General features: G+C 43.2%; 1 protein-coding gene across 1 annotated transcript in view; it reads left to right on the top strand.

The window, feature by feature from the left end:
- Positions 1-4,188: 4,188 nt before the first annotated feature.
- CPA6 (carboxypeptidase A6) overlaps positions 4,189-17,299 on the top strand; it is a 193,051-nt gene continuing 179,940 nt past the window's right edge. Inside the window, exon 1 of the mRNA XM_006090599.3 lies at positions 4,189-4,518. Within this exon, the coding sequence (XP_006090661.1) occupies positions 4,403-4,518 (116 nt within the window). The 5' untranslated portion in view covers positions 4,189-4,402. The remainder of the gene's footprint in view (positions 4,519-17,299) is intronic.

A 17,299-nucleotide genomic window follows, 5' to 3' on the forward strand; every position in this document is an offset into this window, starting at 1 on the left:
TAATATTCGATTGTCAACACACTAGAATATAATGGTATACATGAATGAATGCTGACTGTTCCAAAAAGGTGAGCACAGTGGACACACTGCACTGGAACATTCTCATGGAAGAGACTGACTTGAGCTGGGTCCTGAAAGGATGAAAGTATTTGGCTGAATAGAGGATAGGAAGGCTATACAGAGATGCCCATTATTATTATCAAGGGAACATAGACAAACCTAGAGGAAGGAAAAGACACAGAGTATACAGGGAATATTGAAGAGATGCAAATGAAAGTTCTCAAGGGTCTTAAATAACAAGCTGAGGAGCCTGAATGTACTCTATCCTGTCTTGACTTAAGGAAGGACAGTAAATTCTGAACAGGACTTCTTTGCATATACTGTTCCCTGTGTCTGCAATGGTCTTGTCCCCACTTCTCACTCCATCCACACCACCGCCATCCTTTTCTTGATACAGCTGGCTCCTTCTTGTATTTGGTTTAAATGTTCACTTCCTCAGGACACCCTCTATATGTGATCCCACTCCCCCTTCACTATCATAGCATCTGTGATTAGTTTGCACATAATTAATTGAACCACTAAATGTAACTATGTGTTTCTGTCTAGCCCCTCCACCAGCACCAAAAGTCACCAAGTCAGGAACCACGTCTTCTGTGTTTACAATGCTTCCTTGACAATCATGGTCATTTTAATCCAGCTTCCTATCTCTTTCCAGCCAAATCGTTTCATCCCTTCCAGACCCAGCTCAAGTCAATCTCTCCCATGAACTTGTTCCAGCCTATTCTGCACACAGTACATCAAGAAGAGGAGAAGGTCAAAGAAAGAGCCCCGTAAAGCATCTATTTTATAAGCAGGCCAAAAAAAAAATAGAGAAAGAACCCTAGGGTAGAGAGGAACAGGAGAGGTCAATGTCCCCTATTCCAAAGAACAGGTGGCAGACAACCTTAGAAACCTGAGTGGGGTGAGAACTTTAGATTGGGGTGATAACAAAGTGTTTTTACTTAGAGATTACCCATGATTTTAAAGAGAACGTTTCATCAGGATGGTAGTGATGGAAAGTAAATTGTCTGGGTTCAAGAGTATGCATTTGAGAAGCCTGGGAAAAAAAGAATAGAGAGAGCTTGAGTTTAAGGATGGGAGCAATATGGAAGTTGACAAGGAAAAGATTAAAGACATAGGGGCAAGAAAGGGTAGCTGATGGCACTGAAGAAGGGAATCATAGAGAATCCTTTGCAACGTGCCGTTAAAGGAAGCTTCAGAACATGTCTCACAAAGTAGCCAAGATGCATGAGGCAGGAGCCTAACTTTACATTTGCTATTTCCTCACAGGTTGGAATGATGGCAGAAAGCCATAAAAGAGGCCTGATGGGCAATATATCTCTGTTAATAAGGCAATGAGAAATGAACACAAAACCACCTGCAATTGGAGGGTTGCCTGTATAGCAAAGCTCAACCACACCCATTTATCTTCTCCAGATATCTTGACCCACATAAATCCACATGACTCTCACTCATATACTTAAGAAACAATTTTTCAAAATCTTCCCCACAGCACCATAGAACTTCAGATCTAGCAGGGATATTAAAATCATCAACAAAATGAACCCAAATAAAGGAAGACATTTCCCTCTCCCGACTGTCATTTCCTTTTTTTTTCTCTGCATGCTAATATTTCTTTTAATAAAATTCACTCTTACACTAAAATATGACAAGGGCATAGCCAATAAATAGAATTCTCATTTTTCCATCTCCAAATCTCTAACTGGTTTAATAATTCACTCCCTCTCAGTGCCTTAAAAACGGGACTTTTATCTTTGAATTTCATCTGAAAAACTGTTCTCTTCTCCTCCCACTTGCTAAATGGACTCCATTTATCACTCATTTTATGGGCGCTTATCTACTCCAAGAGAAGTTTGATCAGATAACCTGGTCCTTAGAAAAGCAGAGGAAGATTGCTAGGAATGGCTTCTATTGTTTGAAAACCTCCCTTTGATCTGGATTTTTAGGATGGTGGAAGGATGTCACCAGGGTCTCTTGCATATTTGATGGTCCAGGAAATTATTACCTTGGTCTCAGGGTCTGGAGAGCCTTGGCTGAACATGCTCACTGGATCCAGTCCTTCAGAATGATTTGAGGATGAGCTTAATCCCCAGTCAGAGCCTGAACATTCCTAGTTTAATGTTGTGATATAATATGACAGATTTATACATTGTTCTGACATAATGAAATGCAAAGAGATGAAGTGTTTTATTTACACAGTAACCTCTTATTTCAACAGTTCACTGGCTGTTATGTAGGCTTTCTTGGTCTCATCAAAAAGCCTCAAGAAGCATCACTGGGAGCCTTGCAGAGCAGCCTCGCCAGCTTACAGAGACCAAGGCACTGGGCCATGAAGTCAGGAAGAAGAAAACAACAACATAAACCAACAAGAAATAAAACCAGGAGACCTGGGAACTTCCACTATTCAAAGACATCTGTAGAGCTCTCTGCCACCCTGATGTCCTTTCCTCTCTCTGGATACAGAAGCCACAGATAACATGCTTGTTGAATGAATCCCTTCCCAGGTTTATCATTCACTCAACAAACATTATTCTTTGTCCTTCAGTGAACATGGTGCTCCCTCTAGGAGACAGAAGGAAGTGCACACAAAGGTGAAAGGGGTACAGTTCTGCATTCAAGGAGAAGGCAGCCTTGTGAGGAAATCAGACAAACCCCTAAACTCCATGTGCTGTGTGTGCTCCACGGTAGAGGGCATGGCAGGTGTTAGGGAGGGGACTCAAGGAAGAGATGAACTAAACGAATCCAGGGGTAGATGAAGACAACCTGGTCCTTAGAGTTTCATTTCAAGTGAACATCATTTCGGCTCTGTTAAGGACCAACCTCCTATGAGTTTGGTTCAGCCCTCCAGGTGGAGAACATGGGGAGGGAGTTGGTGCTTCTCTTCTAAACAGGTGCTCTGGCTGTAATACTGGAGGGACAGGAGTTCTTGGCCACGACTCTTCATGAAATTTGAAAAGTACATGAGTGAATGTGATAGATGTTGGCTCACACTTTGTTCCATAATATGATCAGGATTTGACACAGGAGATAACAGGAGGCACTCTAGATAACACTGTTCTTATTTACTGGAGCAAAACACGTGCCTCCAAATATGTGTTCTAGTATATTTGGGTAAGAGCAAGTGGAGGCAAAAAAGGCCTTCTTCATTACCAACGTTAGAAAAACAAGAAGGAAATAGTTTGCTCCAGGGTTCCCTCCACCCGTACTTTTGAGAGAGAAGAAGAAAACGTAGATCTCATTCTAAAGTAAAACCTTGCTTTTCCAAGTTTGGCTGAAGGACCAGCATCATGAGCAGCACCTGAAAGCTTGTTAGACATGCAGAATCTCAGGCCCCAGCCCCAGCCCCAGCCCACTGCATCAGAAGCTGCGGTTTAACAAGCTCCCCAGGTGATCTGCATGCACGTTAAAGTTTGAGAAGCCCACTCAAGACCAGCGTGGTGACTGACCATGGGAACACCTGAGGAGCTCTTTACACGACTGCTCCCACGCCCGGGAATTCTGATTTAAATGGTCTGGCTCCCTAAGTAATTCCAAATGTGCAGAGAAGGTGGTAAAGCACTTGGAGGCCTCCTGTTCCCCAAGAGAACCTCTGAAAGAGCCGCAGCTCTGGGTGCTGATGCTGTGGATGGACCATAAGAGCTCTCTGAAGCCCAGGAGAGACGCTACCCCTTCCTGGTACAGATGACCACGGGACCAAGGCTGGCTGTTCCTATCCAGGTGCCCCAGCCCACCCCTGCACCCATACACACAAGGCTCTTCACTGTGCATTTCAGGATGTGGAATTCGTAGAGATTTGTCATGGTAGATCAAAACATTAAGCCTGGAATGTTCTATGCCTGCATGTTTAGCGCATCCTCAAACAAATTGTTTGCAATTAGGTTCGGGTCCTCTGCTGTAGAGGGTAATAGAAGAAGAAAGGCTGGCCAGAAAAGTTAGGAGCCTGAAGATGGAAAGCAAAAAACAAACAACAACAAGAACCAGAGAGGAGTTTCCCAAAGGAAGCAGCACCCAGCAAGCCCCTGCCGTGAGTCAGCACGGGGGAGGCCCAGCCCCTTCCAGGAGAGCCTGGTTAAGGAGCCGGCTCAGGGGCTGGGCTGGGCTGGGCTGTGTGTGCTGCTGCTCTTGTCCCAAGACCAAGTCTGAAGAGCCACTTTCCTTCCTCGGCCGTTTAAACTTTTTTTTTAATCCTGTGGCTGGAAAGAAGTGTCACATTTTGCTCACTCCCAAGCCTTCCCCCCCCACCCCCTCTCAGAGACCCTGGGCGTGTGGAGGGGGTGCTGTGAGCCACCTCCAGCCTCGGGTGCCTGCTGGAACGAACTTCAGCTCCTCTCACTGAAACGCTATGAAGTTCCTCGGGAAGCCCAGGAGCCAGACAGCTGCCTCTCTGCCTCTTTGCTTGATCTTTTTGAAGATCCTGCAACCAGGGCACAGCCACCTTTACAGCAACCGCTACGCTGGGTAAGTGCAGCAACCTGGATGCCCTGCACGGCTTTTAGTTGGATGAGGGGGCTGGTGTAGGGATGGTGGTCTCTGTGTGAACCTGAATACTCTCCTGGTCACCTAAAGTAAAAAGTGTGTGAGTCCCCAGCTCGTTGGCTGAGCTCACTGAGAGAATGTGGAGGGTGCGAGTCTAGCTTCCCATACTTTGCAGTGTGCCAGCCTCCCCTGCGGACCCACGGTGAATGGGATTCTGTCTTTGCAGTAGCTGCGGGCAGTATTTGCCTTGGTGGATGCTGGGAGGGGGGTGGGTGGGAAGGATGCTGCTGTACCATGTGAATTATGATCTGAAAACTAGAGCTTCTCCTTTAGCGTTGTGTGCGGGAGCAGTGGGTTGAAATTCACCGGTGATTCATTTAAGCACTAAGTGTGCTTTTTTTTTTTTTTTTTTTTAATGCTTGTTAGCCCCCAGCATGGTCATTAGAAAGATTTCCAAATCTGAGTGATGCAAATGAGTCGACTCAAAATAAGCAGAAGAAAAGTAGCCAACTGTAAGATGAGGGGCGTTTTCCTGAAGGGAGAAACATAGAAGGGGAAAACAATCCATTTCCCCTGTGGGTCAGCGTGCTTTGTGTGTAAAGTGCCTTTCATGAGGAGGCACGGGGCGCACAGAGCAGTGAGACTGCACGTCCTGTGGTCCCGAAGGCTTGCTGGGAAGATATGCATACAGCATGTGCTTTGCTTGAACTTGCAGGGGGTCATTCTTTGAATCTGGAAATTATGGCATTCCTGCATTTTAGAGCTGGGGGAAAAAAACCTTAAATAGCTCCTCTAGTTCAATGCCTTTCTGCAGAGCAGGAAAACCGGTGTCTTAAATCTTTTTTTAAGCCGTCAACTATGTATGGCTCAATAATTACCAGTTGAGGACAGCTTTCATGTAGATCTGGATTATGACCGGGGAGCACCCAGTGTCCTAAAGCAAAGCTGTTCTTTTAGTGTAAAGAGCATGTGTAAGCGTGACCCTGAAAAGAGAGCTGTTTGCCTTCTCCTGAAGAACCTGGGCTCTGCCTTTGGAGTCCCTCTGAACTGAGTGCTCCCAGGGGACATTTTCAGAACCTGTCCTCAGTTTTAGGGGGTGTGGCTGGGGGTGGGGTGTTGGTTGAGATGGGGACCGTGATGGTCATGCAATCCCAGATTTTTCCACCGCACTGTTCCCAGGAAAAACAGAGGGCTGCTTTTCGGTCTCCTAGACACACAGGGTCCAGTCATTTGTCGCCGCCCTTGGTGTTCTGGGGAAAGAGGCCCGTGTTTAATGACTGAGGGTACAGGCTGAGGTCGCAGAGGAACTGACTGTGACTGTCCTAGCTGACTCAGGCCACATAAGAAGCATATATCACAGGTGTAGGTGCGCCGTGTGACACAGGACCTCGCTCCTCTGCTCACCCTGGCCCTCTCCGTAATTATGCCAGCGTGTGGCACTCCTCCATGTCTGGTTACCAGGCCCGCTTCAGCTGTGCAGGTGTGCGCACTTTCCCAGGAAATGAGGCTGATGTTGGCGCCCTTCCTTCTAGAATTCGCAGCCACTGGGACTCTGGCGGAAGTTGTGCTACCTTTCCTATTCTGCAATGCAAGTAATAATTGCTATTTTCTCTTTGGCTGCTATGCTACATAATAAGTTAGTCCCGGATGTATAAATTACCAGGCATCTGGAAGTGGGACGAAAACGATACAACTATGAGAAAGTGAAGAAGGCAGGCTTACCTGTCCATCACAGTAGAAGCCTAGAGCTTTCTCCAAACAAGACACGTTTCAGAGCACACTCACCCTCCAAAGTGGGGGGTTTACTGACCCGCTGTTGTTCTCTCATCACCAAAGAAAATGCATAAATTTGGGAGTTGTTTTTTTTTTTGCTTTATTTACTCAGGGGCTGCTTTCTGCAGGCCTAGCTCCTCAGTGAATCAGAACCTGATGGGATGACATAGTGGAATAGTATTTAGCAATATTTTTGTTGCAGTTCTAAACCACCTCATTTTTAATCCCTTACATAATTTGTTCCGGTGTTATTGCTAATAATTATGGAGCAGCCCTATTCCTTGCAGTCTTATAAAAAATATTTTTGTAGGTCATGGTTGAATCTAATAATATGGGATTATCATTCGCAGCCCTCTGCACATGAATGAAAAATAGAACACTGAGGGCAGACCAGCATGTCCCCCGAGAGCAGCTTTCAGCTCAGTCCTCCTTCTCCACAAACTGACAGTTGTATAGTATAAATTGTATAATGGATGCTCAGTAAATGGCAAATCTAAGTGTCTCGGGGGGAAGAATTGTAGAGAAACCTCAAGGAAAATCTGACAAAAGCTAATGCCTTTTTGGATAGCTAGATGAAATCACACATTTAGAAGGGAGATTTAAAATACATAGAGCCCTAACTGGTTTGGCTCAGTGGATAGAGTGTCAGCCTGCGGACTGAAGGGTCCCAGGTTCCATTCCAGTCAAGGGCATGTACCTTGGTTGTGGGCACATCCCCAGTGGGGGTGTGCAGGAGGCAGCTGATCGATGTTTCTCTCTCATCGATGTTTCTGACTCTCTATCCCTTTCCCTTCCTCTCTGTAAAAAAATCAATAAAATATATATATTTTTAAAAAATAATAAAATACATAGAAAAATCACTTCTCGGCCTTTTGGCTAAGATCCAGTGCAAAATACATAGAAAAAGAAGTAAGCAAAATGTGGGAAATAACTTGACTTCAAATAATATGTATTGATCCTGTAGTGTCAGAGGGCTTCGAGGGCTCCAATGCAGGTCAAACATTTCCCGGATAAACAAACGTCAGTCAGTGAGCGGACACAGGCACACAGCACTGTCCTCGCCTTTCTCTCGCCTCCTCGTGTGCGTGGAAGCAGACCTGGTGATTTACTATACTGAGGGCAAACACATAAGGATATTCCCAATCACATGCAATTACGGTAGATTTTCTTTTTAGTGATGGTAAAAGAGAGATGTAAGACAACAAAGCAATACATTCTGCCAATGCGGACTTACAGTGGCTAGGATTTTTTTTGAGAACTACTTATTTGGTACCTTTTTCATGTGAGTCAATGTGACAATGCTTATAAGTTCTGAAGTTCAAGTGCCTGGGTTTCAGTTTCTGCTTTCCCACACTTCATAGCTGTTACCTTGGGCAAGTTCCTGAACCTCTGGGACAATGGAGATAATATTAGAACCTTTGTCATCAAGTTCTTGTGAGGATGTTGGCACTTACTAAATACTTAACAGGGTGGTAAAATAGCTAATCCTTATTAATAATTTACATAAACATTTATAAAAATAGTAATTTTCTCAACAACCTTATGCAGTTTTTGGTATCCCCATGGTAAATATAGGCTAAATGAGGTGCAGGCAGGGTAACCCAAGTTCAGCGCTAACTAACCCAGCTTCACCTGACTCCACAAACTAGTACTTCTCACTCTGCCACCCATTAGGTATGGAAAACAATTGCTTTTAAGGAAAACTAAATGGGCCCTGGCCAAGTAGCTCAGTTGGTTAGATCATTGTCCCAATACACCAAGGTTTTGGCTTCAACCCCCAGTCAGGGCACATAGAGGATGGCAACCAATGAATGCATAAATAAGTGGAACAACAAATCTCTCCCCCACCTCTCTCCCCCTCTCTCTCCTTCTCCCCCTCTCTCTCTCAAATAAAAATAATTAAAATTAAAAAAAGAAAAACTGAATGTTTAATCTTGTTTAGGAAACTGATCCTTCCGGTTAATAAAGGAAAGGGGTAGATTGTGTAGATAAACTTGGAAGTTTAATCTTGGTCCCTTCTCTAGGGTGATGATGAGTCACTGAGGGTAAATCATTATTAAAAAAGCAGACAGAGACCACAGGGATGGAAAATGAACGAACTTTAGATGGTCACACACACACACACACACACACACACTCTAGCACAGAAAGTGGCTGTGAGTGTGTGCCTTCATTCAACAAGTATTTGAATACCTACTCTGCACCAAAAGTGTTAACAGAGCCAATGTCCTCTGAGAGCTTACAGAAAATAGCCAGCCCCACACCTAACCTTACCATACAGCATGGAAGTGCTGTATGGATGACAGACTATCATGGGATTAACAGGAGAGCTCCATGAACCAAGAGGGAGGTGTGGGAATCCTTCCAGGGCCTCACCTACGTAGTCACCCCGTCCTGCTGCATCTCAGCTAGAGATGGAGAGAGAACTGACTGCCTGCCACCAGCACTGCTTCTGGGGACTTGAACCCACATGGATCTGCCTTCGAGGCTTCCCGCCACCTCCTTCCTCACCCAGCCCTGCATTCCAGAAGACCCCTTTCATGTCTCTGAGCAATTTCTTCCCCTTCTCAGGGGAGCAGCTCCAATGACTCAGCCTTTTCCCCATGACCATAGGTGAGTGCAGGCTGGTTACAGCCAACCAGCTGGTGAATTCTGATTAGTCAGTGTCCATGCTGTAGCCACACACCTACCCCTGTCCCTCACTTGCTACCATCCCACACACCCCAGTTATTTGTCAAGTTACCTTGTTACCCATGGAAACGGGATATAAATATTCAGAAATTAGACTTAACGGAAATAAGATTTTTTAAAACTGTTTGGTCCTCAAAATCCTGTAGGCAAAGAGGCCCCAAGTTGGGATGTGACATATTGAAGAGAAGAGGATTGTGAGAGATACAGTGACAGTAGATCAGATTCAAAATTCAGGGAAATCACATGTGTTTCTACCCTACCGCTCTGGCTAGACCACTATCTCTCAACAGCAGCTTTTTATTCTTTTATCCTCTGATGGTGACTCCCTTTTAATACTCTGAACTTTTTGAAACCTGGAGCTGGTGGTATGAATCTGGGAGTTACCTTCCATGTTGATAGTTAAAGCTCTTTTCAGGTAGAATGGCCATACATTGTCATTTGCCCAACACTGTCCCAGATGTAGTAATTGGCAGTGTCCCCTTTCAGTCTGAAAAGGGTTGTGATTTGGATAGGAAATTGTGGGTTTAGGTTTATTCTTTACTGTTTTTGTTGCTTTGATGAGTTTTATTTCAGGCATTCAACCACCCCCTTATTTCATTACTAAAGATCAAATTTATCTCTGGCTCCGTCCATTCTTATACAAAGTGACCCATTCTCTCCTCTCCCTTTTAATAGTCACTGGTTATGTTCAGGACTTCTTTATCTCAGCCTAGATTCAAGTAATTTTCTCCTTGCCCTGGCCAGTTTTTTCAGTGGTTAGAGTGTCAGCCCATGGAGTGAAGGGTCCCAGGTTTGATTCCAGTCAAGGGCATGTACCTCCATTCCAGGTTGGGGCATGTGTAGGGGGCAACCAACTGATGACTCTCTCACATCAATGTCTCTCCCCTTCCCTTCCACTCTCTCTAAAAATCAGTGGAGCCCAGCCAATGTGGCTCAATGATTGTTCCCAGTCAGGGCACATACCTGGGTTTCAGGTTTGATGATTCTGTCTCTCTCTTCCTCTCCCTTCCTCTCTAAAATCAATAAAAATGTTTTTCTTTAAAAATCAATGGAAAAAATATCCTCAGGTGAGGATTAACAACAACAAAAAACTCTTCCTCTCCCTTCCTCTCTAAAATCAATAAAAATGTTTTTCTTTAAAAACCAATGGAAAAAATATCCTCAGGTGAGGATTAACAACAACAAAAAAGTAATTTTCTCCTAACCATCTACTTTTCTCTAGTTCTTTCTCATACTGATGCTCTCACTAACATAAGACCTTTGTTGGGTTACTCCTGGCTCAAAGATCTACTTGGTTTCCTATTGCCAACTCCATCAAATCCAGAATCCTCTGCCTGGCTTTCAAGGCCTCTATAATCAAACCCTCTGATTCACCTGCCTCTGTTGCCCTCTTCCTTGGCCCTGAAAGCCCTGGGAGGTCAGGTCTGAGAAATAGCGTCAGCAGTGTTCATCTTTAACAAGCACAGCAGACAGGCCCCATTCATACTAAGGACCTAAAGCACAAAGAAGCCATCTCGATGATGAAAATAGGTTGGAAGGTGTGAGATACAGATTTGGGGCATTAGGGACTATGAAGGATATATTGGTGGGGGAGGGGGGAGTTTCTTGGGTCACTATTGAACCTTTCCCACACAGTTCATTTATAGTAAATGGAATCATTCCCCAGTGCCTTCTGGAAGTTCCTTTTTCCTCTTGGCCCTTATTCATGGCAGAATATTTTTCGTTTTCTTTATGCACTAGCTCAAAATGCAACCCCTAATTACTGATTGTTTATCGGTTGATTATACAAAAGCTTTCTTCCCTGTGGCGTGCTCTGAGTCGGGGCCTCCTGCTTTGCCTGTCAGATGTGTGAGCTGCAGCTCTCTCCTCCTCTGACCTGAAGTCACCGCAGACTGTGCTCCCTGGGGACGAGCATCCCCCTGCCACTGAACGAGCGGAAGCAGGAGGGTTTCAAATGCTTCTGGGCCACTCTCTCCTTGGAGCCCAATCTGATAATGGAGCCTTTATTTTATGGCGCCAGGATACTTTCTGGGTAATACCATTAGCATAATGATTTCCACCCTTGGAAAGCAATGAAGGTTGTTAATGTTTCATAACTTCACAGCTCATATTGTATGAGCTACAAAAGCATTTCATGTTTTTGTGTCTTTGTAAGTGGAATTACTGAACAGAAAACAAAACCCTTTCAGAGATTTGTTTTAGAGTCTTCATTATGATCAATCAGTAGATAACTGGTTTGTAGGATTAGAATTTGCTTTGCCCAGTAAATGCCTTCCCAGTCTGCCTCTGGGCTCTCACTTCTCTAAGATAAAGTGGAATACAGAATAGAAAGCTTTAGGATCTCATTTTAGGAACTATAGTAAATTTCCTTGAAAAAATAATTATGTTATTAAAGGTTGAAGCAAACTTCTAATAACTGGTTCTCTTTTCTTTTTAATAACTGGTTCTTGTCAATAAAATTACCATCTTCGTTCTTTTACTCACTGTACTTTGAAAATAGACACTAAGATGTAAAAAATGTTTTACTATGTTATTAAGAATACTGTAGGGTTATTTTGTTTTGTCTTTTGTCTTTTTTTCTATAACAAAGAACCCCAAAACTCAGTCGCTTAAACAATAAATTTATTTTTCTCTCATGTAAAAATACAGAACAGGCATACTGGGTAGTGCCAGAGAACCAGGTTCCCTCTGGCCTATCTCTGCCATGCTCAACACTCAACTCACAAATATGGCTCAAGAAAGAAGAATGGTCATTCTTCTTTCCTTTCAGAGCATCAAACATCACTCCCTCCTGGCCAGAATCAGTTAGATGGCCTTAGCTGCAAGGGAGACAATATAACAATGGTCTTTAGCCAGAGGGCCAGATCTGGGAAAGCATACTGAGAAATCACTAACAAACTCTCTCTCTCAGTGGTCACTCTGATATTTAATGATTACCAACGCCTTCTCCCCTCCAGTTGGTTCTCCTGAAGAAACAATCCATCCAAATAGGCTTTTAGATTTTTGCACTTCAAGTTGGTGTGCGCTTTCATTCTGTAAATGGTTTCTTAGACTGTCAGAACTGGAGGAGACAAAACTAAAAATCACAGCCCAACCCCTTTATGTAGTACATGAGGAAGAAGAACTCCAAAAAAGGTAAAGGGATTTACAGAGCTGGTGATGGGGTGAGGACTGAAACACAGATCAGTCGAGTGCACAGCATTCTTTCTAGTTGACAAAAGTGTCTTTGGTAAGTCCAGAAATCATCTTACTCTTTCGTATTCCCTAGAGTTGTCAGGGTTGAAGTAAAGTGAGTTGGCAAGGCTGAGAAGTGTTTAATGAGAAAGGATTTCATTTCATTTCTATAAATATTTGTAAGGTATCTGGCCCTCTACAAGTCTGACTACTGAGATAAAAGAGCAGTCCATGTGCATAGTCGTAATGAGTAACTCAGGCGAGTAAACAAACAGTTCCAACTGCGGGGTCACTGTGCCCACAGAGAATACTCTTGGTGCCGGGTGAGTGCAGGAGAGGGTCACTTAATCCAGACAGAAGGGTGGAGAGAAGGTCAAAGAAGGTTTCTTGGATGTGAGATGAATCTTAAAAGACAAACAGGAATTTGAGGTGGATTCTTAAATAGCCAAGGTATTTTACATTTTTCTTTTAAATTATTCATACCCAAAGGACATGGCCCTGATCTCAGTCATAAAAAACAAGTAGAATTTAAATTAAGTCTTTCCAGACACAGGCAATATATTGCATGTGCAAAGAACTACAGGTGAGAGAGCTTGGTGAAGTCTAGAAAATTGGAGCAACTGAGTATGGCTAAACTAAAGGGTATTTCTCTTGATGGGCGTAATGAGAGGGGAGGTAAGGCTTCATACCTATGTCCCATGGAGTTCTGACTTCTCCCAAGGTGACAGAGTGCTAATGGTGAATTCTAAACAGGGAATTGTGATAATTAGTTAGTTTTTTTTTTTAATGAAAATTTCATTTGTCACCATTGAAATGGGAAGATTTGAGGGCTGAAGATTCAAGGCAAGAAGACTGAAGACTGGGATGTTATGGTGACTATGTTAATACGCATTAGCGCCTGGCGTATTGCAGTGAGAATTGAAGGGAAAGGAGGTAACCAATTAAAGAAATATTTAGGAGGTAGAATTTCTGCAATTAGGTAATCAAAGAAGAGAGAAAAGAGAAAATTGTGTAAAGTGATACTTAGAATTGGGTAACTGGACTGAGCTCTTTGCCAAGAAGTTAAGTAGTTGTTTGAATATGTAGTTTTAGGTGCCTATAAATTGAATAGATGGGTCAGAAGCTCAAGAGAGAGAGAGAGATCTAGGACGTGAAAAAGGTTCCAGTAACTGATTTGTAAACAGAATTTCTTGAAACCTTGAGTGTAGGATGCACCACCTAGGGGGCACTCCTTATGTGAAAAGCATAGTCTCAAACTGAATACAGAGAGCAAAAGCCAGAGAGGAAGCTAGTATAAAGACCTAGAAAGAGAGTAAGATACCCAGGAATTGTCAGAAACCCTGGAAAATAAAAGATCCAAGAAGGAAGGAGTCAGTCACTTCAAATACTGCAAAGTAGTATCCATTGGTTTGGCCATTAAGAAATCAGTTGCAATATTATCAATGGTGCTTTTGTTGGTGTGGTGAGTAAAACCCAGAATATGGTAAGCTGAGGAATGACTGGGCTGTAAGGAAATTAGCAAGGAGTGTAGACCATAAGTTCAATAACTTATTCATGAACGGAGGGCATTGATACAGGTGGAGAGTCAATAGTGACTTGAAAAGGGGTTTTGTTATCTAGCTTCCACGTCTTAAAATATGGCCATGTTTTTCCTATACTTGGGAAGTGGTAGGAATAAGAAGAGAGGGAGAGACTGTAGACAAAGAGGAGAGAGGGATGAAGTGGTGAAGTTAGGTCTCTGGAGAGACAGAAAGCTAGCTGGCCTCTCTTTTCTCTGTAAAGGAGGAGGAGAAGTCCTGGTCCCATGAAGAGATAGTGAATAGGGGCCCTAGTAACAGGAGAGATGATTTAATTTTAAAACGTTCCTGAAGGAAATGACTTGGACCTTCAGAGGGATCACCAAACATTACTGAGGGTCCAGCTGATGGTAGAGATGAGTCTGTAATGGAACCATGAACCCAGCTCCATGATTTTTTTAAGGATCATGCCATGTTTCCTCATGTTACATGTTACCTGAGACATGCCACCGTGGACTCTCATCATTCAGTCTAGTACAGTTCCACAAAAGGGTGAGGATACACCTTTAAGTAAGCACGTAGGAAGCCAAAATGCAAGTCAAGCAAGATTGATGTCAGAAATCCCCCCAACCATTCTCTACTTTTCTCTTCTCTGTGCCCATGAGCTGTACCTCTGTGGCTTGTGTCTGGCTCCCTTACCTGGCGGTTGAATGAAGGGCAGGAGGAGAGAAAGGTAGGGGTCTTTCTTCCCTATCCCTCCCTCCTGGTCTCAGTGACAGCTCTGAGAGTAGCCACTATCCTCCACAATAATGGCTCCTGCTGGACAAGCTGCCAAGCCCAGCTCTCCCTGCCCTCTAGGAGGTCATTGCCTCCCTTCTTTGATCCCTTCAGACCCAGGAACCCCTCACCTCTGGGTGCTTCAGCATGCCTTGTCTGTTCCCTTACTGTCCCCACATCTCTGTAAATGGCTCCTTTGTTATTTGTTAAAGTCTCTTTAGTTGCATCATCTGAGCAAATTTCTGTTTCTCCTGGGACCCTGACTGATAGAGAAACCAAGCTGGGATTGAAAGCAGAAAGAATACATACTTAACTATGAAAATTTGTGTTAGAAAATTTCTGGAACTCAAAGTGAAACAAACGAGGACAGAAATGGAACAGCAGTGGAAGAAAGAGGATAAGGGAAAGGCTGCCATAATTTGTATTTCTCTAGCATTGACTGAAATGATAAAGTACTTTGTAAATTGGAATATAATATCAGGTATTATATTCAGTAAATTATTATGTCTAATGTTAGTTGGGAAGGCTCTCGTAGACACATCCTGTTATAAAATTGATTCCTTTTCCATTACCTTCTATCTTCCTGGGGAATTAAGTAAAAGATCTATGAAAATGTCTAAGTGTCTTCTTAGCCAAATGAATGGCTTCCCCTCCCCCTCCTCCTGTCAGTTACCTGAGAACTGGAGGTACCATTTCCTCCTCTATTTTTCCAGTCCACCCATCCTCCTGACCAAGTACCAGGAGTACCAGTGATGACTATCTGGCCATCATTTATTAATCCCAAGCAAGGCTAAGAATCTTCAAGTAGAAAGAGAGGCAGGGTCTGCTTTCTGAGGGCTTATGTTTTAATCCAAGGACCTAAACTGGCAAAAACAAAAAATGATAATGTAAGTATGTTAGGTCAACACACCCTCTTCCTGCTCTTTTTCCACCTTCGTTTTCTTGATACTTTGATAGCATTTTAGTCTTAGATCACCAACTGCTAAAAGGTGAAACTTCTACGTGATCACACATTTTATCACCATATCAGCAGCTGGTTACAGAATCTGTAACTATTTGTACACGTGACCTCATTGGCTATATTTTCATTTCCCCCATCTACTTTTCAGGTTGTCCTCTTCTTATCAGAGTGAGTTGTGAATTGCCCAAATGTCTACTAGTCTCCTTTTTTTGATTTTTGTGAATGTAATGAGGATGTAAGACTTGTAATAAGATACGGTTGGGGTCCTACTATAAACAATCATATTTCCATGGAATGTATGTAATATGTGTATGATGATGTGATAGTAATGTATTTGGCATCAAAGTTGGTACACATGGGGGAGGTTAGGGGCATTTGGGACAAGCCTGTATAGCGAACTATTTGGAGTAGTACTGACTGTGGTACATAAAATCTTAAAATTTACTGCTGAAAAAGATTGTCAGTCCATGCCCTACAGAGCAGAAAAGAAGGACAGGTATGGGGGAGTCCAGTCCCTCTGTTTTCAGATCTGCATGGAAGCATGCAGATCTGAAAATACTTGCTAAGGAAAGGAAGTACTTGCTAAGGAAAGGAAATACTTGCTAAGCAGAGGAAAATACTTGCTAAGAAGGAGTGGAAGGTCATCTTAATATATTAACTGATAGGAAAACCACTTTGGTATTTCCTAGAGGAGCAAATTTAGTCTACCTTCTTTTCTGTCTAAAATGAGGGTTTCTTTTCTCTTTTATTTCCTAGAAGCTTGGTTATTCTGGTAGTTTGCTGTCCACAATATCGCTTCTAAAAACTCTCCAATTAGTTCAAGCCCCCAGCCTGCCTAACCTTCCCTTCCAACTCCAAACCTGTTACTAATAAGAGCAAAGTAGCTTTACTGATAAGATGGAGGCAGAATAGCATCTGACCTGAGTTATCTTGGCTTCCATCCTCTCTATTTCAAACTATACAGGCCCCTCATCCTGCCTTTTCTTTCCAAGACAACATCTCATTCGTTCTGTTAACGGTATTTATTGAGTGCCTAACATGCGTCCAACATACCGCTGGGTGTTATGGTTGTTTGTGCACATCCTCTCTCTCCTTTCTGATTATAAGAAAGTTGAGAGAAAGGTGCTGTATCTTATTCTTATCTGTATTCTCACAGTCCTTCAATGGAAGAGAGGGAAGAAGGGAGGAAGTCAGGCAATGAAGGAAACTGATAAGTTAGGAATCCAACTGCCAGCATTTGCAGGCAGTTTTGCCAGACTAGATCCTATTAATGACAAGTACGGAGAAATAGAAACCATTTGCCCCTTATGGCTGCAGGAAGAATATGGGGACCCCTAGATCTGCCACCAGTAATTGCCTAAGTGTGATACTCTCCCCTCTCATGTCATTTCCCCCTGCTCAGTGTGTGTTGGATATCACTCACATGATTACCCAAATTCGGTCTCCGATATTTTACTTACACAGGCCCCTAAAATTGCTTTGAATAGCACCCTGCGTTGGGGAGATCTCTGAGTCTGAGCCTAAGCTGCTGTTTCCTGTCTAGAGCAGAATGGACGCCAGCTGGTCAACATGTTTATTGGCCATTGCCTTTTACCAAATATAGAGAAGTAACCCTCGCCTTTGGTCGTTGTTGATCCTCTAGTCTAAAGAATACATATGAACTCATTTGAGATTATAAATCATTCCTTTATCATCAATTCTCATTGAGTTTACCATCTTCTCTCATCTTTGAATAATTTTTACAAACCAAAGGCCTTCTGATTGGTCTCTCAGAACATTATTGTCCATGTTCTTCTATTTGGCTCATCCTTTTCTAACTCTTTAGATGTGTTCATGTTGTGTGAGCATAGTTTGCTTGCAATTCCTATAC

Source organism: Myotis lucifugus, unplaced genomic scaffold, assembly GCF_000147115.1.
Source record: "Myotis lucifugus unplaced genomic scaffold, Myoluc2.0 scaffold_77, whole genome shotgun sequence".
Classification (NCBI taxonomy): domain Eukaryota; kingdom Metazoa; phylum Chordata; class Mammalia; order Chiroptera; family Vespertilionidae; genus Myotis; species Myotis lucifugus.